Raw genomic sequence first — 19,871 nt, forward strand, 5'->3', positions numbered from 1 at the left:
CCCCTCCAGGGCACCGCGAGGGGCAGAGCCCGGCACACCCCCCCTGCTTGCGGCAGGACCCGGAGTGTCGGGCTGTCGGCCCGGCCAACCCAGCGCGCGCGGGATTGTCATTTAACTTCTCCATCCCTCGTTCCCACCCAAGCAGGAGTGCGGGCCCGCGGGGGTCTCCCCGGGCGGGGAGCCGGTGGCGGACGCGGGCGGTGGCTGGAGGGCTGGTCCCGGTGGGACAGGAAGGCGCTTGGCCCCGGTGGAGATCGCAGCGAGGAAGGAAGATGGATCTGTTTTGCAAAGGGTGTTGGCTTTTTGGCAGTGGGGGCTTATTGTAAGCGTCGATTCCCCTGGCATGTTGTGGTGGTTATCAAGGGACAGCTGTGATTTTTCTCACTGTCTCCACCTCTGTTTTAAACCCAGGTTTGAAAGTGTGGTGGTAACTAGCCTTTTATATATAGCTTACTATGAGGAACAGAAGTTGAGTCATCTGTCTTAACATCCTGCTTTGAGTACTTTGGGAGTAGCTTTGCTGTGAGCATGACCTCTAACAAAGCGGAGGAGAAGAGCTAGACATAGCTGCCCACAAGTTGTCCATCCTTGCCCCGGGAAGTCAGACTGGTGAATGCCCTGAGTGCGTTGCACACTACCTGGGAGGTGAAGCCTTTTCACCCTATGGATAGAGACGTTGTAGTAGAAACTTTAGGCAGGGGAAAGATCTGGCCAGTCAGTCCAACTAAGTTAGCAGGGAGGAGGTAGAACCTGCCTTGGTCGGTCTTTCCATTTTTGCTTTCAAAGTCTAGGGATAATGTTGTGATATGTAGCCACTCCCTGGAGGTACCTTCTAGGAGTGGCCAGTTAGGAAGAAACACAGCCTGAGAGACTTCTTTTAGACTTGTGGTATGTTTGTAGTATTTTCTGGGAATGTTTGAAGTTACCAAAACTGTTAGAGGGTATCGGATGCTAAATTTGCAATCTGGGGGGGGTGGTGGTGGTGGTGGGACGGGCAGAAAAGGACAATTCTCAACGCTTTGTAGCTTAGCCCTCTTTGTCTGTATTCCATCTTGCTATGGTGCCATGTGGGCAGGAATTGGCAATCCGTGACTCCGGGCAATTTAGTAATTTTAATTCAGTTAAGTGTTGCCCAGACATATACCAACCAGAGCTTTTGGGACAAGCATATTACTACACTGATTTTTCTCCTCCCTCCTTATGGCTGTGTCCAAGAGGATGAAATGGTCAGCAGTTCAGGAGGAGCTGGCTCCTTTAAGGAGGCTACAGCCACATTGGGTACTGGTTGTCAGGCTTTATTTTTGTAGGGGTCTCACATGTAGGTCTGGTGCTTGCCACCTTCAGAATGTGCCCCTGGATCATCTGTTCCTTCTGATCTCGAGAGTCAGCAAAGGCCAGATAGGCAAGGGGAAGTGTGGAGTCATCAACACTGATGTTTGCTTGACTGTATTTTGCAGTCTATCAATACAAATTGCCTTAGTTTCCAACTGAAGTGTGTTTTTTTTTTTGTGGCAGAGCTATATGCGGATGGTAGGAGAAAATAAGCAGCTTATCCAATGGTGGATTATTTCATTTAGGGAATCTCTTTGTACTGATGCCAGGGAAGAGGATTAGTGGTGACCTGTAATGGGTATGGTAAGGAAAAGCTTCAGAGATTGCTACAGCTGCTGTGACCGCTCTTGGATGCTGAGCCTTTCTCGGTGGCATGGTGCCCTCCTATTTTTCTGTCACATGATATGGATGTATTTTGTAGCAAATAGCAATCGCATCTGACTTTATGTGGCCGTTAGTGCTGATTAAGGGCTGGAGGCCTGGCATTTTGTTTAGGTGGGGTTTGTCTTTTGTTCCTAGTTTTCTCTGTAAAATTAGCTGTGCTTAGTTTTTTTCCTTAAGCCCATCCAAGCCTCCTGACTTCTCCTGAATTCAACTGAAAGCATTGGTTCATAAATACCCTTCTTATTCTGCTCAGAGAAGGAGAATTGGCTAGTGAGTGTGTATTGACTTAGCTGCTATTAATTTTATAGTGCTTTACTTTTTTTTAAAATGTTTTTTAAGTACAGAATGCGTAAAGATTTAGGAAATTGTCTGGGTGGCCTGATTCATCTTCATGCTTAATATCTAACTTTGACTTGTATTCAAAGTTCAAGTTGAAGTCTGTGGCTGAAAATGACAAAGATGTTTTCCAGGAGCTGAAGTCTAGCGGCTGAGATGGTGACAGGAGATTGTAATACTTAGATTTGATTATCTGTGAACAGGATATGCTTAGTGAAGAGTTCCCCCTGGGTTTTAGTTCTTGTTTGTCCTGTTACAGTTAACTGCCCGTTATTCATGCAGACTCTTCTGAAGGGTTGAGTTGAGTGTTATCTCTACGAAAAAGGGCAGATAAATCATGTTCGTTGTAGGAGCTGATTCATAAGAAATGTAAATCAGCATGGATAGTTAGGGCTGATGCAACCAGTTCTGTGGAAGCCAGGGAAGCTGTGCCAGTTCATGTCAGCAGCAAAGCCCTCTGCCTGACCAGTGCTGCGCTCCTGTACCAATGGACAAGGTGGGCTTGTCTCCACTTTCTACAGTGCCTAGCCATCTCTGCAGGTGGCCCCATGAACCTGGCTGGAGTGCCCATCAGCAGTAGCACATCTAGAAGCAGCATCAGGCAGGGAGTTAGATGCTTTATTCTAAGTATGTGTCTGTATAGGAAACAGCAGCAAAGTAGCCCTTTAAGCCATTCTCCAGAGAGGTGTATTTTCAGAGAGGAATGATGAGATAGATGTGTTAGCTGTCTGTTGCAGGGCTCTGTCTTTATGTGAGGTGGTGAATGTGAGCTGTTCGTTCTCATGCAAGACAGGAACGAAGACAGGCGTTGCTGTCCTTGTTGCTTGGCTGTGCACTCTTCTACATCTGTTATTTAGTCCGTGGTCATTTTCTCAATGTTTCGGATGATATAGAGAAGCTACTGTTTTTATTCATAAAGCAGTGGTTGAAAAGTTCACAAAAACAACCTCCTTATTTTTCTTCTGACTTCCACCCCTTCTCTCTTACACGCCCCTCACAGCCATCGGCCTTCATTTTGCTCGGCCCGGAGTTGCAGTTACTGAAGGCAGTGTGAGATGACACAGCTGAAAGTTCCCAGCCGTAGTCTAGTGCTGAAGTATTAGTCAGCACGGCATGAAGATTCACTTCTTTCCAGGTAGCTTTCACCCATAGTAATGTTTCTTGCTTCTTGAATGACTAGGACAACAGGGGTAACATCTGCCCTTGGTTGCACGGTGTCCTAATTTCCTATCTAGCATACAATGTTGCTTCAACATGCACAAATGCAAACTTCTGGATTTTTCCTCCTTTGCCGACAGCAATCTAAGAAGCCTCATTTTTGCAACTAGTGTTTCTTGATATCTTTAATTTATAATGTCTAAGCTTAATGACTGTGACTGGAATTTAAGCTTTTATCTTCTCTTGAGAGCATATATTTGATGCAGAAATAATGTCCTGGGGTCTAAATTTCTGGAGTCTACAGTAGTGGTAGTGTGATTTGAGATTTATGTTGCAGATAGGAAATACCAGATAGCAATTTAAAAATATCAGACAGGCTTTTTTCCTTTTTTTTTTTTTTTTTTTAAGCTTATGTTGAGGGAGCTGGCTGGGGTGATACGGTTGGTGAAGCTTGTTCATAAGTTGACTCTCTTTTGCTTTAGAGCATGTTTTTTGTTTGTAGAATTTGGTTGTTGGCCATGGCCCTTAGGTCTGCTCTTTGGAGCAGCTACCTGCTTCTGATTCTTAGCCTGTGATGCTGGCCTTTGGGCTGCACTTCTAGCAGAGTCATCAAGTGTGCTTTAAATAACAAACCAGTCCATGAAACTGTGAGTCTTGTGCATGCGGAAAGGGACAGCAGAATGTTGTAAGGGTTCTTTTCCCTGCTTGATACCCTGGCATTGGAAACTGCCCCACTGTTTTTTTTGGTGCCTTTGTGTGAATGTTGAATTTGTACAGATGAAAACTAAAGAGGCAGGGAAAGGGGAGAAAGCTGTCTGAGCTATTATAGGAAACTTACAGGTGCCTGTTTGTGCCAGACTAAAGAACCATTTTTTTGTCTAGCTGGTGTTGTCATGCAGCCCTTAATTTGTAAGCAGTTGAAGATACAGCAAGGGTCCCTGAGAAGTGGTCTTTTGATATCGGTGGCAGAATTGAGTCCCGTGGTTAGAGCTGATATGAAACAGCAGGGAGAGAGAGAGATCACCCAGCGAAGCTGAGGGAGGAATGTTTGCACAAAGCTGCAGGGAGTGTAAGAAGTGCTGCAGCCTTTCTGTTTTCTGCAAGGCTAGATAAATAGCAGTGAACATGATGGTTTTATCGAATGAAGGCCTTGGAGTTAAGGCAGATCAGAAGTTATTTTGCAGGCCCTTTTGCCAGCCTGCTAACCTTTGCGCGGTAAGCCGGATTGCCTTTCAGCAGGAAGGCTGCAGTGAAATGGAGACTGGGGTGCTAATCCCCGATGAAAAGTCCTTCATGACTTTCGGAACTTCACGGCTGCCGGACCGAGAAAAATGGGTGGAGTTTTCCCTTTAAATAGCTGTGCCCGAGAGACTGTTGCTGCTGTTGTGGTGACACTTGGGTGTTGCTAAGGCTTTAGGAAGTCAGTGCTGACATATCTGTATTGGTGGTATGCTCTGCATGCACCGAAGAGAAATGGATTGTACGGTCTCACTGCCACAGTTTGGGTCTCTTCAAAGGGTGTGGGTCAGAAACTTCAGGTGGCAGAGAATGAATTTCTTGGCCAAGAAAGTGTGTATGTGGTGTAGCCCGGCGGTTTTTCATGTCCTTACAGCTTCTCCACCTTGGGAGGGTTGTGAGAGGGTGGGAAGGGTAGCACTGCGGTGTCACCTGCCTCTCTGTATGTGTGCGTGCATGCGTCCTCAGCCTGCACAGGCTGGTCCCCAGGCTGACCTTGGAACTCCCCAGTTAAAGGAAGCCCTGTAACTGAGACCCGGGCAGGCTTCTGGGAGGGTTGGGGTGAATGGTTAGATCTGGGAGAGAAACATGCAATTGGAGCATTTGCGTCAGTTCTCTTTCTGTGTGAATGCACAACTTGTCCTTTGCAGTGATTTCCTCTATTGAAGAGCTCCACAGTGCTGCAGCCCTGAATTGCACGGCTTTGCACTTCAAAAGACTTCAAGGATGTTTTGCAGTGCTTTGTCCAGCTTGCTTTGCAACTTTAGGCAAATCACCTTTTCTGTAAGAAGCTTCATCATTAGTTAAATGAGGGTGACTCTTATCCTGCTGCTGGGGGGGGGAAGGACAGGGGGAGGGGTGCACTTCGAGGCCCACTTCATATTTGTAAACCACTTTTGCTATCCTTGCAGAGCCTCCATTATGTGAGAGTCCGCATGACTAACAACCCCCGGCTGTCAGCGAGTGCTCTCAAACCACGGTGTGCCTAGAGCTGTGTAGCTGCAGAAGGTTGCAAAGAGGCACAAAATGTTGTCTGCCTTTTAGACTCTATTTGACAACAGTCTGCTAAAGTAGTATGTTCCATCCTGTATGCAAATCGAACTTTGTCAAATTGTCTTACCACAAGATATCTATATTTGATACTATATTTCTTTCTCACAGATTCTGCCTGGCTTGTTCATTGGCAACTTTAAAGGTAAGATTAGTTTAATCATTATCTCTAGGATTACTTAGCATGGGTCTTAAGGTGTTTCGCAGGCCTACGGAATTCTCTGATATCTCTGCAGCTGCTTTAACACTATCTTGCTTCATTTCTGGATTCACCTGGTAGCACTTAAAGAAGAACTTGTTTGCCCTCTTATCCATGTGCTGTGCTGCAAGTACTTTAAGTAAAGAAAAATGAACGCCATCTCCTTGGAGCGTGCTTCAGCTGGAATTCCTAAACATTGGCCTGCCTTAAATGATTCCTGTGCTTGGCAGGCAAGCCTGTGAGCCAGGCAGATTCTTTTTAAGGCTTATTTCAAGCCCTCCTTATAACTAAAGGTTTAGTATGCCTCCCGTTTGTTGCTTTCATTATTTTGGTTATTTATAATAACTGCTAAAGAGTTTCTGTAATCACTGCTTGCAAGACTGATAGGTCTGCAGATTGCTGTCTGACCACTGATACTCGCTTTGTTTGTGTCGCGGATGTAAGATTCTCTGGACTTTTTTTCCTTTTTGCATGAGGCTTATTTTTTGTGTACAGGAAGACAGGACCATTTTTAGAAAACACAGGAAACTTTTATGTTGACATCCAAATAAATGACCTGTTCCCAAAGCACCCTGTTAGCAGCAGTTCCTGCTGACCGTCCCTACTCAGAAGTAAACCAGTTGTGTCTGTACAGTCGATTTGATACATGTAGACCCTGTATTTCCTATGCTTGGGTAAAACAGCAGGACAGGACCTGCAGGCACTGCTGTGATATCCTGTCCTTCCTGATCTGTCTGATATCACAGCTGGTCTGTTAAGATTGGACAATGCCTCCACTGGATTTAGATGGTGCGGCACCTCTTCTGTGCCTCATGCCCACCCTTCCTTCCCTACCCCCATCCTGAAACCTGTGGGTTTGGCCTGATTTACATGCTTCTGGACCTGCTGACCCCTGTTGCTGGTCCAGTGCTTGCTGCCCCTTTGGAAGTGGAGCCGATCACCTTGAGACACAGTCTGGAGGTACATGTGAAGCTAAAAGCTGCCTTTTACTGCACTGGGATGCAAACACAAGTACAACAGCTAGGGTGTGAGAGGGAATTAATGGCATGGTAAAGAAAATGAAAGGGTGGAGGTGAGTTTATACTGGTGGAAGTAGGTAATCAAAGAATTAAAAAGAAAGCAAGCAGAAAAAAAGGAAAATAAGGAGAAGATGCTTTGGACAGACCGATGCATGGGCTGGTGACAAAACTAAATAACTTGGTCACAGCTGTGTTGCTTCCTCTTTTTATTTTCTTTTTTTTTCTTTTCCGTCAAGTAATTTAGGAGAGGGGTGGGATGGGAGGGTGTTTGATAGCAGAGTCCTTTAACTTTCAAGCTGTCTGGCAGGTTGGGCAGGATGGGCCCAGGGAACGTGGCTCTCAATCTGTCCCTCCAGCTGTGGCCATCCTGCTGGTAAGGCCTTGACAGTCCGCCCTGGGGAGCGAAACCCAGCCAAAGCATCTGTTTCATGGTGCAGTTCTGTTTTCAGCCGATGAACAGTTTGACCAGCTGAGGGGAGTTGGCCAAGGTTGCGGAGTGAGTCAGCATCTCTGCTGATGCCAGGGCCTGCGACCCTCTCCCTCGCGCTGCTCTGGCCACTCAGCTGTGCGCCTTGCAAATGGTCCTTAAATGGTACGACAGGTCACTTCTATGCATAGACCAGAGGCATGCACATGAAGGTGCTGTGAGTGGGCAGTCTTTCAGGGAATCTAGCTCCATAAAAGAGAGGAAGGACCTCCATAGAAGACAGTAAGGACGGCTTAGCTTTAGTCTCTGTTTATCTTATGGAGTCTGTTTTTTAAATTGACTAAAAACACCAAACGTTTGTTTATTGCTATGACCTTTGATTACATTACATTTAATCATTATGTTCTACCATAGTGGGTATCTGTTATAATCTCAAGTTAGCTACCGTACCTGGAGAGGAAGAGAGAAGATTGGTGTTACAGTGCTTCACTAATTCAAAAGCAAACTTTTATTATTCTTTTTCTGCATCCTCTGCCCTTAACACCCACCCTGCCTCACTGCTTTCAAGCTCTCTGTGCAGTGAAGTCATCCCATTTAGGGACAGGCTGTTGGTTAATCACCAGTGTATTTTTCTGGAGGATTTTGACTACTGTGTTTTTGGGGCATGTTCTGATTTGTGGCACTTTTTGAAAAAGTGACTAATGAATTTTGAGACTGCCATAAGGGGATCGTTGACTGAGAAATACTCAGTAGCATATACAGTTGGGATTGATTAGGGTATCCTGATATGGGCAGCTGAAATGTCTAGATACTTTTAAAGACGTGGGTTTACAAAATTATTTCCTGTAATGTATTTTTGAACAGTCTCCTATTTCTTCAGCTTGAGACTGAAAGCTTGAATTGAATAAAGTTGCATCTTGTCAGTAGGAGGAGTAACACTGAAACCCTGGCATTGTGCATCTTGCCTGGACACAGAGCTCAGACTTTGTGGTACCCTCCAGGTCTCTGTGTAGGGGGTAGAGAGGAGGGAACTTCTCCAGAAGACGAGTCAGGGGAGTCTCTGAATTGCTCTGATCTGCCCTCTGGAGGATAGTCTCCCCTCCCTTCTCCAGTGAGCCTGGGCAGGCAGGGTTTCCATAGCTAGGTAGAAATACCGTTCTAGGCACACTCCTGTCTCCCTGCTGTTTGGCAGACCTCTGGGGACACGGACAGACTGGGAAGAGGCACAGTTGTTTCAGATGGGCGCCTTCCTGATGAATGAACGCAAGGTGTTAAAGATGTTAAGCACTGTAATCCTGGAGGGCTGTTGTCTGGAGAAGGCATTCAGCAATTGTTCCAGTTGGATAATTATTATTCAATACTCAGCGATATTTCTACTTGATGTATAGGGTTTCTTTTCTTAGGCCATATCAACTTAAAAACAATCCATGACAGAGGAAGTGTAAACTCCTCCTCATTTGACTGGGAGATAGACTGAGGCCCAAGAAAGACTTGTGAAATAAATCTGTGGCAGAAATGGGAGTTGAACTTGCTGCTTCTGGTTTGGCTGCTGCTGCTGCGCAAACCTGTAGGCAATGAGAGGGACTTTTGTAACCACCTTAGGGTCTTTAGGGTTGAAAGTTATGTGTAGTCCTGATTACAGAAAGCACTGAAGTACATGCTGAAATCCCCCTAAGTCCCCAGGACTTTAGTATGTCTCTGGAAAACTTTCCTGAAGAAGTATAGATTTTGGCATGTGCTTAACTGCTTGTTATCTTACAAGATCTGATTTTGCTCATCAATAGCACATTAAAATTGTGGTATGTCTCTGAGAGAGTGTATTTGAGATTGCACAGCTAGAGGGCAGAAAAAATCAAGAACCACAGATGTCCATACAAAATACCAAGACAGTTTGGTCTGAAAGCTGGGAAGGAAGCAGAGCTCTTGGACTTCTTCAGTGATAGTGAAGGAGTTATTTCTTTGCAAATGGGAGGGTGGGGGGCCAAGAGAAAAAGATGAGGGAAGAGGATGAGGAAGTTAACTCTTCCCACCTCTAGTTTAGGGAAAATCTTGGTTTGTTACAAAGGAAATTCAATCCCCTCAAAAGACAAAGAATTTATTGTGGGATTGCATGCCCACATGTCTTATGCACTGGAAACCTGAGGTTCCTTGAAAAGCACCCATGCTCACGATGAAAATAGGTGCTTTGTTCCTTAAGGGACTGATATGACAGGGCTTTTTAGCCTGTTTTTCTGCACAAATAGAGAAAATACCATTTATTCTGATAGGAGGTTCTAAATAGGTGCTTGTTTGATTCCAAACCAAAAGGTATAGCAGTAGCAAGCACCAGAGACTTGAGTGTTTCTACCTTGAATATTAAAGAGCTCGTGTCCTTCCTTGCTTGTAATCATATTTGGAAGATTCAGGTCTTTCCAATGGAATATTTGGGGGCTTTTTGATTTGAAGGGGAAAGCCACAATTTGAGGTTTAATTCCCCCCAAAGAGTCCGGTGTTGCTGTAGATGATCAGGAGAGTCTTGGGAAAGTTTCTACCCTTCCCATTACTAAATATATAAAAAGGCTGTGCTCACCAAGTGGTTCTGCTGTGTTTATAGATCCAATCAATTCTGTTATCAGCTGCTTATTTTTTTTGGGGAAAAGTTTCCTTTTCTAAGTCTTTATTTCAGGTACTGAAAACAGGAGAGGGTGAAGATACTGTTCCCTTTTTCAGGTGGCTCTTTTGAAGGAGAACATTTTATAGGTGCTGTCATGAAACAGAGCACTGAACCATATTCCCCATCTTTCTCACTCTCCAGAAAGGTCCTTCTGAGAGGCTGGGACAAAATATGGAATGCAGTTTGAAGTGGGGACAGGCGATGTGAAGTTTTTGTTCATGTGCTTAGTTTCTCTGTGTGTGTGTGTGTGTGTGTGTGTGTGTGTCTTTAAGTGGGGATCACTAAATGCTGGAACAAAGCTCTCCTGATGGGAAACCATTCTCAGTAGTAGCTCTTAGTGCTCTGAATCACTGGAGAGGAGGTTCTCCTTTAGGTGTCTCTCTCTCAAGCAGAAAATAAAGTATAGACAAAAAGTTGCTTTATTTTAAAAAGATAAGTACTTTGGGTGATGATGAAACCGTAGTCTCTATACATTTGCAGATTGAGATTTTATTCTGTTGTAAATACTGGTCTGACTTGTCTTCTCTAAATACTTACCTTGTTTTTGTATGAATAACAAAATTTTATACTGAGAGCTTAATACTCACTAGCTTACTGTGTTATAGAAGCTTGTCTTCAGACTAACAGCAGTGTCAGAAATGTGAGCTTTGGAGGAGGAAGAAGGGAGGATGCCTTTAGTTTGGGATAACTGGCTAATGGGAGGAAAGGTGACAAAATGAAAATAAACTAGTCTCACTTATCTTGTGGAGATGTTTAAATCTTCTAAATTCACAAGTGAGTTGCCGTTAAATGTTGCAGGTCAGACCCATGTCACTGTAATTCTTTTTTCCCCTGTTCCTGGCAGGATGAATTTGTGTTTTGGTGTTAGCAGTAAGAGGTGGAAAAGACCCTACAGCTTTTTCTTCCCATCTAACACTACAAAGGGGAGAAGTCTTAATTCCTCACCTTGCATCTCTATGGAGGTACTAAAAACCACAATGGTTGTATGTACATTTGAGACTTCATCATCCTAGTATTGGGTGTCCTTCACTCATTGATGTGGCTTAGTTGGAATGGTTGGAGCAGTATTGTCTCCCTTTTGTGTATGGGGAATGGAAGCACAGTATGCAAGGTGATTTGCTCCCCAGCCACACAGTAAGGCTTCCAGAGCTGCAGGGAAACAAATTCTGACACATATAACCCACCTTCCAGTCCCCAGTGGAACTGCCCCCAGTCCCATTTTGATGACTTTGCTATTGCTTTTGCAATTAAGTGTTTGCAGGTCTCTGCATATGAAGAGATTAAGCTAGGAGTCATAGAATGAAATTGAGGGAAAAGCACTAAATATGGGTGTGGGAGGGAGAGAGGAAGACTTCCCCACTGTGAACTGTGTGTGCCCTTTTGTGTGAGGGAGTTACCTGAAAGCTTTACTCGAAGTCCACATCAGCTGAGAAGTGTTTTACTGTATGAAATGGAGTATTAGGTATTACTATGAAGAATAATGCTGCATTTTGGGGGACTTATAGGGGTGCACAAGATGGAATCTGATAGGTTTCTTTCATATTTAAATTTGGAAATGGGGTTCTTTCACACTGATTTCAAAATGTGAGCCTGCCTGTGGCTGTACAGCACTGTACTACAGTAAAAAAGTTGGAATTTCTGTGGTAAAGGTGATTCTTCTGGCTTTTGGTGGTCCTTTACAAAACCCCTTAATTTTTTAGTAATTCATGGTATGAGACAGTGAGTGACAGGATATCTCATTTGTACCACTGTTTAAATAGCTTTGTCTGTAGTATCTGTAGAGACTTACAGCAGGTGCTGGGGGAACCAGGGGAATTTCCCCTTTGTAAACTGTTTAAAATTTAGATCCAGAATATTTAGATCATTGACTGGGAGGCTTTTTCTCCTCTACTTTTGTAGTTTGAATGGTTGTTTCCTAAATATATTGAGGATCTGGTGGTTACCCTGGGATTTAGATCTGGGATAGCCATTTCCAGCTTGTTTCTAGGAATATCTGACGTCTCATTGTCTTACTCTGTAGTTCTGATTTGTTGAAACTCTTTTAGTCTAAGCCCTTGCTTAACTGAAGAACTAAAATCTTTCAGTCCTTTTGAGTTGTACTGTGTCCATTAGGCCTTTCAGAGTGGTTCAAAGCAGCCAATGTTTAATTTGGATCATTATCTCCTTTTAAAGCAGTTTGCCTTGTGTGGCAAGCCATTTCTTACCATGTGGGTCATACTGACAGAGAGTGGGGTCTTGTTTTGCTAGGTATGCATTAACACCCTGAGTTCCAGCCAGCAGGCTCTGAAATCTGCCCTTAGACTTTGGAGAACCGAAAGCAGTGATTTTTAGGGACACTTAGGCTGGATTCTGGACTTGCAAACCCTTGCCTGCTTAAATGTTTGCTGAGGAACTGTCCATAAACTGTTAAGAATCTGAAGGTCAGGTGGATTAGAAGACCTTTCCTGGCAAACATTAGCATTTCTTCTTTGAAATGCTCACGCTGAGATTTTTAGGAAATTTTAATTGTTCTGTGAAGCTAGACCTTAATTTTGTTTCAGATGGAATTTGTGTTAGTTCCCTCCTGAAGGATTAGGCATCTGTGTTGATTGTGCAGGCTTGACCAGTAGCAAGGGAAATCAGTGCAGTTTTGACTCTTCATTTTAGTAGCCTTAGAGAAGTTTTCATAATTGGATTAGGTTTAAATTTTATTGCTTGTTATTGTGCTCACATGGATCTTGTCTATGGGGTAATATAATTAAAAGTACAATTCCTCTTTGCAATATAGAAAAGGCATTGAGACTTTATATAATAGAGTGGAATAAGATGAAGCAAGAGATGCTAATTGAACTCTTGCACGTACATAAAGAATGTACAGGTGATGCTATTGTTATTTTTGTACCTAGAGAGAGCCGGTTTGAAACCTTTGTGGTCAGTGCTCTTTTTTTGTGTCCAAGTAGGCTACTGTGAACAGATTGTATGGGCAGATTTGGAAGGCAGGTGTTCACATTGCAAAACCACTGCTGTAGTTGCCATGGTGTGCTGTGCCATTCTCAAGTGAAAAGGTCAAAAGTAAATGGACAGACTAACTTTTATCTGTGTTAGTGGTTCTTTGAGGTAATTTTTTGGCATGCTAATGGTTTGGTATGGGGAAAGTTGCTTACTGATGACAGAATCTGTTTTACCTTCTTTCTCACAGAAACAAGCCTATGCTTTCTCAATATCTAGCATCAGTCATCCCAGTTTGCTTTCCAGTTTTGAATGTTTGAAACCCCTTTGTTACAGGTCTAGGAACCACCTTTTCACAACTCTACTTCCTTGCTGTAGCATTTTGCTTTTTCATATGTTAAATATCTTTATCATCTTGACCTCTCTTCAGACTTAAAATTATAGTATGTATTGGCTAAATGCACTTTTTTCCCTATTAGTCCACGGGACATAAGAATCTAGTTATTGTTTTGGGTTGCCTGTTAATACCTAAATTCAAGTGATACGGTTGACTTCACTTCTCAGACCTTGATATCGTAAGGTTTATCTCCTAAGTGAAAATACATCTCCTGAAGGGGGATTTGTGGGTAGAGAGGAGGTAAGCTATTTCTTGTACAGCTCTGACTGCTTGTTCAGATGGCCATCACCTGCACATGGGCATACACAGACTTATATTTCAGATGCAAAATACATGAAACTTCTGACTTAAGAACACATTCCTGAGTCACTTAAGCTTGTTCTTTATATAGTATATAATTTGTTTTGGAGTTAGAAGTGTGTCTTCCCGTTAGTCACTCTGATGATGGTGTTCTAGAACAGCTGCATTTGGGGTTTTGCTTTACTTTGTGAAGCTTCAAAAAGAAATGTAGCAATGATAAGTGATTTTCAACATGCACAAAGGAAAGGGGAGTGGGTATTTCAAGAGATTAAAGAAATTATCTTCCTTTTTTCCCTTTATCGCAGATGCCCGAGATGTAGAGCAATTGAGTAAGAATAACATTACGCACATTCTTTCAATCCACGACAGTGCCCGCCCTATGCTTGAGGTAAGAGGTGTGGGGGACTCCATGGTAAATCCTTACTTTGCAGTTGACTGTTATAGTCATCTTGAGATTAATTTCTTGTTCTGAACAATTGGTGTTTTAAGACTGATTTTCTCATGGAAATGTTTGACAGCTGTAGTTTTAGGATCCAGTCACAGATTTTGTGTTGCTGCTGTTACAACAACAAGAAATCTAACTGACAAAGGAAGAGACAATTACAGTGTCAATCAATATAACACAATAATGGGATTGTGTTATTAATTAAATAGTAAAGGTAAGTTTCCTTCTGTGTGGAATCAAGCATCGCATCAACAACTTCCCTTTTCCCCTCTTCCCCACAACCAACCCTCCTTGGGCCCCTTTCTTGAATCTTTGTAGCAGATGGTTGTGTAAGAGGTTTGCAGTCCTTTTCTGTTTAAAATAGCCTTATTTAAGCTTGGGGTGTGGGAGGAACTGGTGTTCCCTCATATAATACATCCAGTGTAGTAGAACATTTCCAACACTTTAACATGAAGTATTATTCCCCATTTTTCTGAAGGGAAGCTGATACAAAGAGCTGAAATTACTTGACTTGCTGTGTCATCTTCAGCAGTGAAAGAGCTGGGACCAGGCTGCAGGTTGCCTGTGTTGGACTGTTGTGCTTTACGCCAGCTTACCTTGGAAGAAGGGGACTTTGGCTGGGCCTTGCTACACCTTAAAATACTGCTATTTGGTTTATGCTGGGAACTCTTGTCACCTTCAATTTGTTTGTTATTCCCTGCATTCCACTTTTCATGAAATACGGCAAAGTAGTGGGTAAGGCAGTTGCTGGTGTTACCCCTCAGATGCTTCTGGGAATCTCTGCATTCTCTTAATGTAAAAAGTCTTTTGTGAATTCAGTCTTTAAACTGCACAGTTTCTACCTTTCCCAGACTAGTCAAAATGTAAGCTGAACAAAACGTGTCCCTAGTATGACATGATTAAAACCAAAATCAAGTTAACGGTGAATTCGGAGTTGACCTTGAACTTGGAAGTGTGCCAGAGCAGAGCTTAAGCTGTTGACTTGATTATACTGTCCATTTGACTTCTGTTGTGCATGATGCTTCTTAAGTCTGAAACCTACTGAATTTCAAGAATTCTCTTAGTTGAAGAGATTAACAGTGGTACTAAGGGAGATGTAATGTTTCCCCTAGGGTGCTGTTCTCTAAATGAATAGAAGCTTGCTTTGTTTTATTGTCATGATTAGAAAAGTAGGAAGACTAATTATGGTACAGATCAGCTGCAGCCTCAGGCCAGTGTTTCTTGTGGTGGTGGTAGTTTTGACAACTCACGTGGCACCTCCTTGCTTGTGGTGCTGCATCTGTTTGTGAGGCCACACAGTAAATAAATCTGGGAGCCTTTGAGTTAAATATAACCAAGTCACCATTTCTTCCTCTAGCTACTCCCACAAAATACTTGAAGAATGATGTTTACCCAGATCTGTTCCCAATCTGATTCATAACGGTGTCTCAAAAGTTACAGTGGCATGGGAACAAGTAGTGGCTGGTTAAAGATGGACTTGCTTTATTCACCTCTGCTTCTAAAAGAAATGGTTCTCCAACTTGCCTTCTGTTTTCTCAGCATGCAGTGTACTCCTTCATGTGCCTGTAGTCTGGAAAACAACAAACTTCTCCCCAGTTCTTAAAGTAGTGGAAGGATTGCAAGTTCTATTGTTTGGGAGCTGAGCTGATTATTAATTACTTTATCATTCGTGGTCTTACTGTGGTGCTTGCTTGCAACTAAATGCTTCTATTCAGGAACAAGGGCCTAGAAAACATCTACTAGGTTGTGTCACTTCCTTTGTTACTTTGCCAGGTTGTAGGTAGGTATGTTTACAGCTTCTGTATCCACATTGTGCTTGGGGCTTGTTCTCAAGTCCACTGAAATCAAATGGGAATGCTTTCCCTATGTCTCCCTCTTCCCCTTTTCCCCCTCCAATTTCACTCATGGAAAGTGATGGCTTACACTTGTGTTCAGAAATTCTTCTGATGTTATTTGGACCTTTAAACATGGAACTGAAGTGATATGAGAACCTTTTTTCCTGAAATTCTCTGTTTTGTGTATTTACTGATCATTTATAAAAAGCTGCCTTTCCTTGGACCGTGGTAGTTACATTTGTCTTCTGCTAACAGTATTTTATCTCAAGTATTTCCTAGTCGACCTATAGAAAATGATACAAATACTTTGTTAACCAAAGCTTTCTGTGCAAGCTATGGGAGGTTAAGTATTTTTAGACATTGAAAACTCAGTAGTGTTGTAACATGTTATCAAAGAGAAATCGGCCTTTTTTGGCTGTGTGTGGAACAAATGAATACGGATACATACCTTAACTCTTAGAGGTCACAAATTACCACAGCTTGCTTTTCAGATTTTGAAGTTTCAGTAATGACTGTTTTGATGCAATACTACTTCTGATACAGCACTTAAAACTGATGATGGTGGTTAGAGAATGAAAATGGACAATCTGGCTTCATTGTTCATGCCCAAGAGTGTAATACTCAAGAATAAAAGCAAATGTCAGTGTATGTGCTGAACACCAACTTGATACAGATTGTAAAATTATTTTTCCGCTGTAGTAACTTGTGGCATTGGTCCTCTCTGATGTTAGACTGGTTTTACTTGATTGTTTAAAATACAGTACCTTTTAAAAAGTGTGCCTCCCTCTGCTTTACATACTGCAGTATTTGGGTCTGTGTTGCTGTAGTTCCTCATAACTTGGCAAGCTATTAGAAAATGATTGAAGTTTCTCAAAAGGAATTATACTGGTTTAGGTTTAGTGTGTGCCTGTTAAGAAATAACTTTAAAAAAAAAGAGAATGTTTTCTTACTAAAGTTTGGTTTCAGACATTATTTCAATGATCATTTACAAACTTTCATGGATGTCTGATTTGTGGGTGCCTAATAATCAAAGTTTGGCTGTAGGAAGTTATTGCATACTTTCAGGCTGGAGTAACAGGAAAAGGTAGGTTTAAAAATCAGTTGGATTCTAAGACTTTTTATACTTTCAGGCATTGTTGGCCTGCATTAAATACAAGATACAAGATTGGTTTGTAAGGCTTTGAGTGATTTAGACTGGAAGGAATTTGCCAAAATCTGGCTTCAACTGTCTTACAATATTGCTGTTTAGTTCTTTTTGCATAAACTGTTTCAAGGAAATTTGTCCTATAATAAAACCAGTCCTGAAATTACTTTATATTTTGAGAACATCATAAAGCTGTTATTCCAGTAAAGTATGCCTGTGTTGTTATACAGGATTTTAACGACTTAAGTAAGCATTTTGTAGTTTAAACATTCAAGTTTGTAACTCCATCACAAAGAACCATAAGTAACTTGTGGCGTGTCCAATTGAAAGGACTGTATGCCATATGGAACAAGGTTTGTTATTTCAGATGCACAGAAGTCAGACCCTGAGTAAGAGCAGTGTCCAACAGCATCATGTTTGTTCCCACAGAGGCACAGAGACAGTAGCCTTGGTGAATTGAGTTGGCTCTTCCAGAGCACTTTGGATGGCTGCCCATAGAACACTCACAGATGTTTTATAAATCCACACAAAAGCTATATACAGAGGAGAATAATTAGGTTTATTGCCACCTGCATTCTAATCTATTTCTCAGCTAGTTCAGGTTTTAAAATCTCTGTTCAGAATGTGATACACACTGAAAGGCAGATGAGGACATCTCAGAGTGTGCTTTAAATAATAGTGTATCTAACAGTGATGTGTTGGATCTGTCCAATAGGTTGTCATCTATCTGTACTTCCATAAGGCTTTTGACATTGTCCCCCACAATATCCTTCTCACTAAATTGGAGAAATACAGATTTGATGGATAAACTGTTCAGTGGATAAGTAACTGGTTGGATGGTTGCATCCAGAGGCTACTGGTCAACGGCTCAGTGTCCAGATGGAGATCCATGATGAGTGGTGTCCCTCAGGGCTCCATATTGGGACCAGTACTGTTTAATATTGTTGTCAGTGACACAGACAGTGGTATCGAGTGCATCCTTGGTATGTTTACAGATGATGTCAAGCTGAGTGGTGTGGTTGACACGCCTGAGGGATAGGATGCTGTTCAGAGGGACCTGGACAAGCTCAAGAAGTGGGCCCATGTGAACTTCATGAGGTTCAACAAGGCCAAGTGCAAGGTCCTGCACCTGGGTTGGGACAACCCCTAGTATCAATACAGGCTGGGAGATAAAGAGATTGAGAGCAGTCCTGCAGAGAAGGACTTGGGGTTCCTGGTGGATGAAAAGCTAGAGATAAGCCAGCAGTGTGCACTCACAGCCCAGAAAGCCAACCATATCCTGTTTGCATCAAAAGAAGTGTGGCCAGCAGGTTGAGGGAGGTGATTCTCCCCCTTTGCTCTGGTGAGATCCCACCTGGAGTACTGCATTCAGCTCTGGAGCCCTCAGTACAGGAAGGATGTGGACCTGTTGGAGTGAGTCCAGAGGAGGCCACAAAAATTATCAGAGGGATGAAACACCTCCCCTGTGAGGACAGGCTGAGAGAGTTGGGGTTGTTCAGCCTGAAGAAGAGAAGGGACACCCTGTTGTAACCTTTCAGTACTTAAAGGGGCCTTATAAGAAAGGTGGGGACAGACTTTTGAGTAGGGCCTGTTGCAACAGAACAAGGGTTAATGGTTCTAAACTGAAAGAGGGTAGATTTAGACTAGATATAAAGAAGAAATTTTTTACAATGAGGGTGGTAAAACACTGGAACAGGTTGCTCAGAGAGGTGGTAGATGCCCCATCCCTGGAAATGTTCAGTGTCAGGTTGGATGGGGCTCTGAGCAACCTGATCTAGTGAAAGGTGCCTGTGCTTATTGCAGGGGGTTTGGACTACATGGCCTTTAAAGATCCCTTTTTTTTTTTTTTTTTTTTTTTTTTTTTAAGCTGTTGGGGTTGGAGACCAGAAGGTGAAAGGTCTAACTGTTGGGATATCCAAGCTGGTGCAGTCAGTCAGAACCCACGGAGAACGTGGAAGCGCTCTTAAATCCTGAGCAATTTTTCCCACTGTTGCTTCAGAGGATGCCAGCTAGGTGTTACTCTACTGAATTAGATCTGGATCAAAGTGAAGTAAGTAAAGGCAAATCGTTAATCTCACTAGAAGAATCAGCTTGCAGGCCCATTGAAGCTAAGAGTGTTTCTGTCTGGATTTTTCAGGTGTTTGACCCTTGTTCTGGGGGATGTCACGTAGAGATGAAAGTGGGCCCAAACCAAATAGGATGTTGGTGTGGATTGTGCAGCTGCTTGAAAACAGCTGCATCTCATTCTGGAAAGTGTGTGCTGTGGTGGACAGTTGCATCCAGGCAGCTGGATTTAAAGTATCCTTAATCCTCTCTTACCATTCTTCTTGCTGTCCCCCCAGTCACACACACTTAAATGCTTCCTCTGCTGCACTGGGCAGCAACTGCTATGTGTAATGCAGAAAGGAGTACAGCAGGAATCCTGGGGAGGAAGGTGTGCTAGAAGTTCTTCTGGTCAGACAGTCACTCAGGTCCTGTCCCAGAGAGGTATTATTGCAAAGAGGGACAGGGACGGATAGACATTCCATGGGTCCCCATGCAGAGAACAGCATGATATGCGTAGCTGTCAAATGATGCTGCACAGTTTCAGACTGGAAGTAAGCAAGACTTTAACCATGAGGTAAGTAATTGCTGAAATATATTGCCAGAGGCAACAGTGGATTTCTCACATGCTCCGTTTTTGTGTGGGAGTTGTTTCGGGTAAGGAGGGGTCACAGAGGTCTTTGAGCTTTGCACTTTACAGCCAGAGCATTTCACAGTCCTTGGACTGAGATGCTTTGAGGTGCCAGTTGTGGTGACTGTTGGGTGCATTGTAGACACCTGTCCATTGGTCAGGAAATGGACTGAAACGACCAGCTTCTTTCACACGGTCCATCACACACTTGTCAGTTACTAGTAATTTTGGTGTTGCCCTTGACCTGCACCAGAGGTTTGATCTAGTAGATGTATGAATCCTGTTAGCAGTCACCTGTGGTTGTGGAGTCCTTTGGCATTTAATTTATTTATAACAGTATCATTGTCAGAATGA

At 43.0% G+C, this 19,871-nt stretch overlaps 1 protein-coding gene across 1 annotated transcript in view; it reads left to right on the forward strand.

Moving 5' to 3' along the window:
- The window catches only part of DUSP22 (dual specificity phosphatase 22), a 43,669-nt gene that overhangs the window by 163 nt on the left and 23,635 nt on the right, over nucleotides 1-19,871 (forward strand). The window contains exons 2-4 of the mRNA XM_026841378.1: nucleotides 143-322; nucleotides 5,608-5,641; nucleotides 13,725-13,807. Coding sequence (XP_026697179.1) covers nucleotides 143-322; nucleotides 5,608-5,641; nucleotides 13,725-13,807 — 297 coding nt within the window. The remainder of the gene's footprint in view (nucleotides 1-142; nucleotides 323-5,607; nucleotides 5,642-13,724; nucleotides 13,808-19,871) is intronic.

This window comes from Athene cunicularia (assembly GCF_003259725.1).
Source record: "Athene cunicularia isolate RWA chromosome 2 unlocalized genomic scaffold, athCun1 chr2_part1, whole genome shotgun sequence".
Classification (NCBI taxonomy): Eukaryota; Metazoa; Chordata; class Aves; order Strigiformes; family Strigidae; genus Athene; species Athene cunicularia.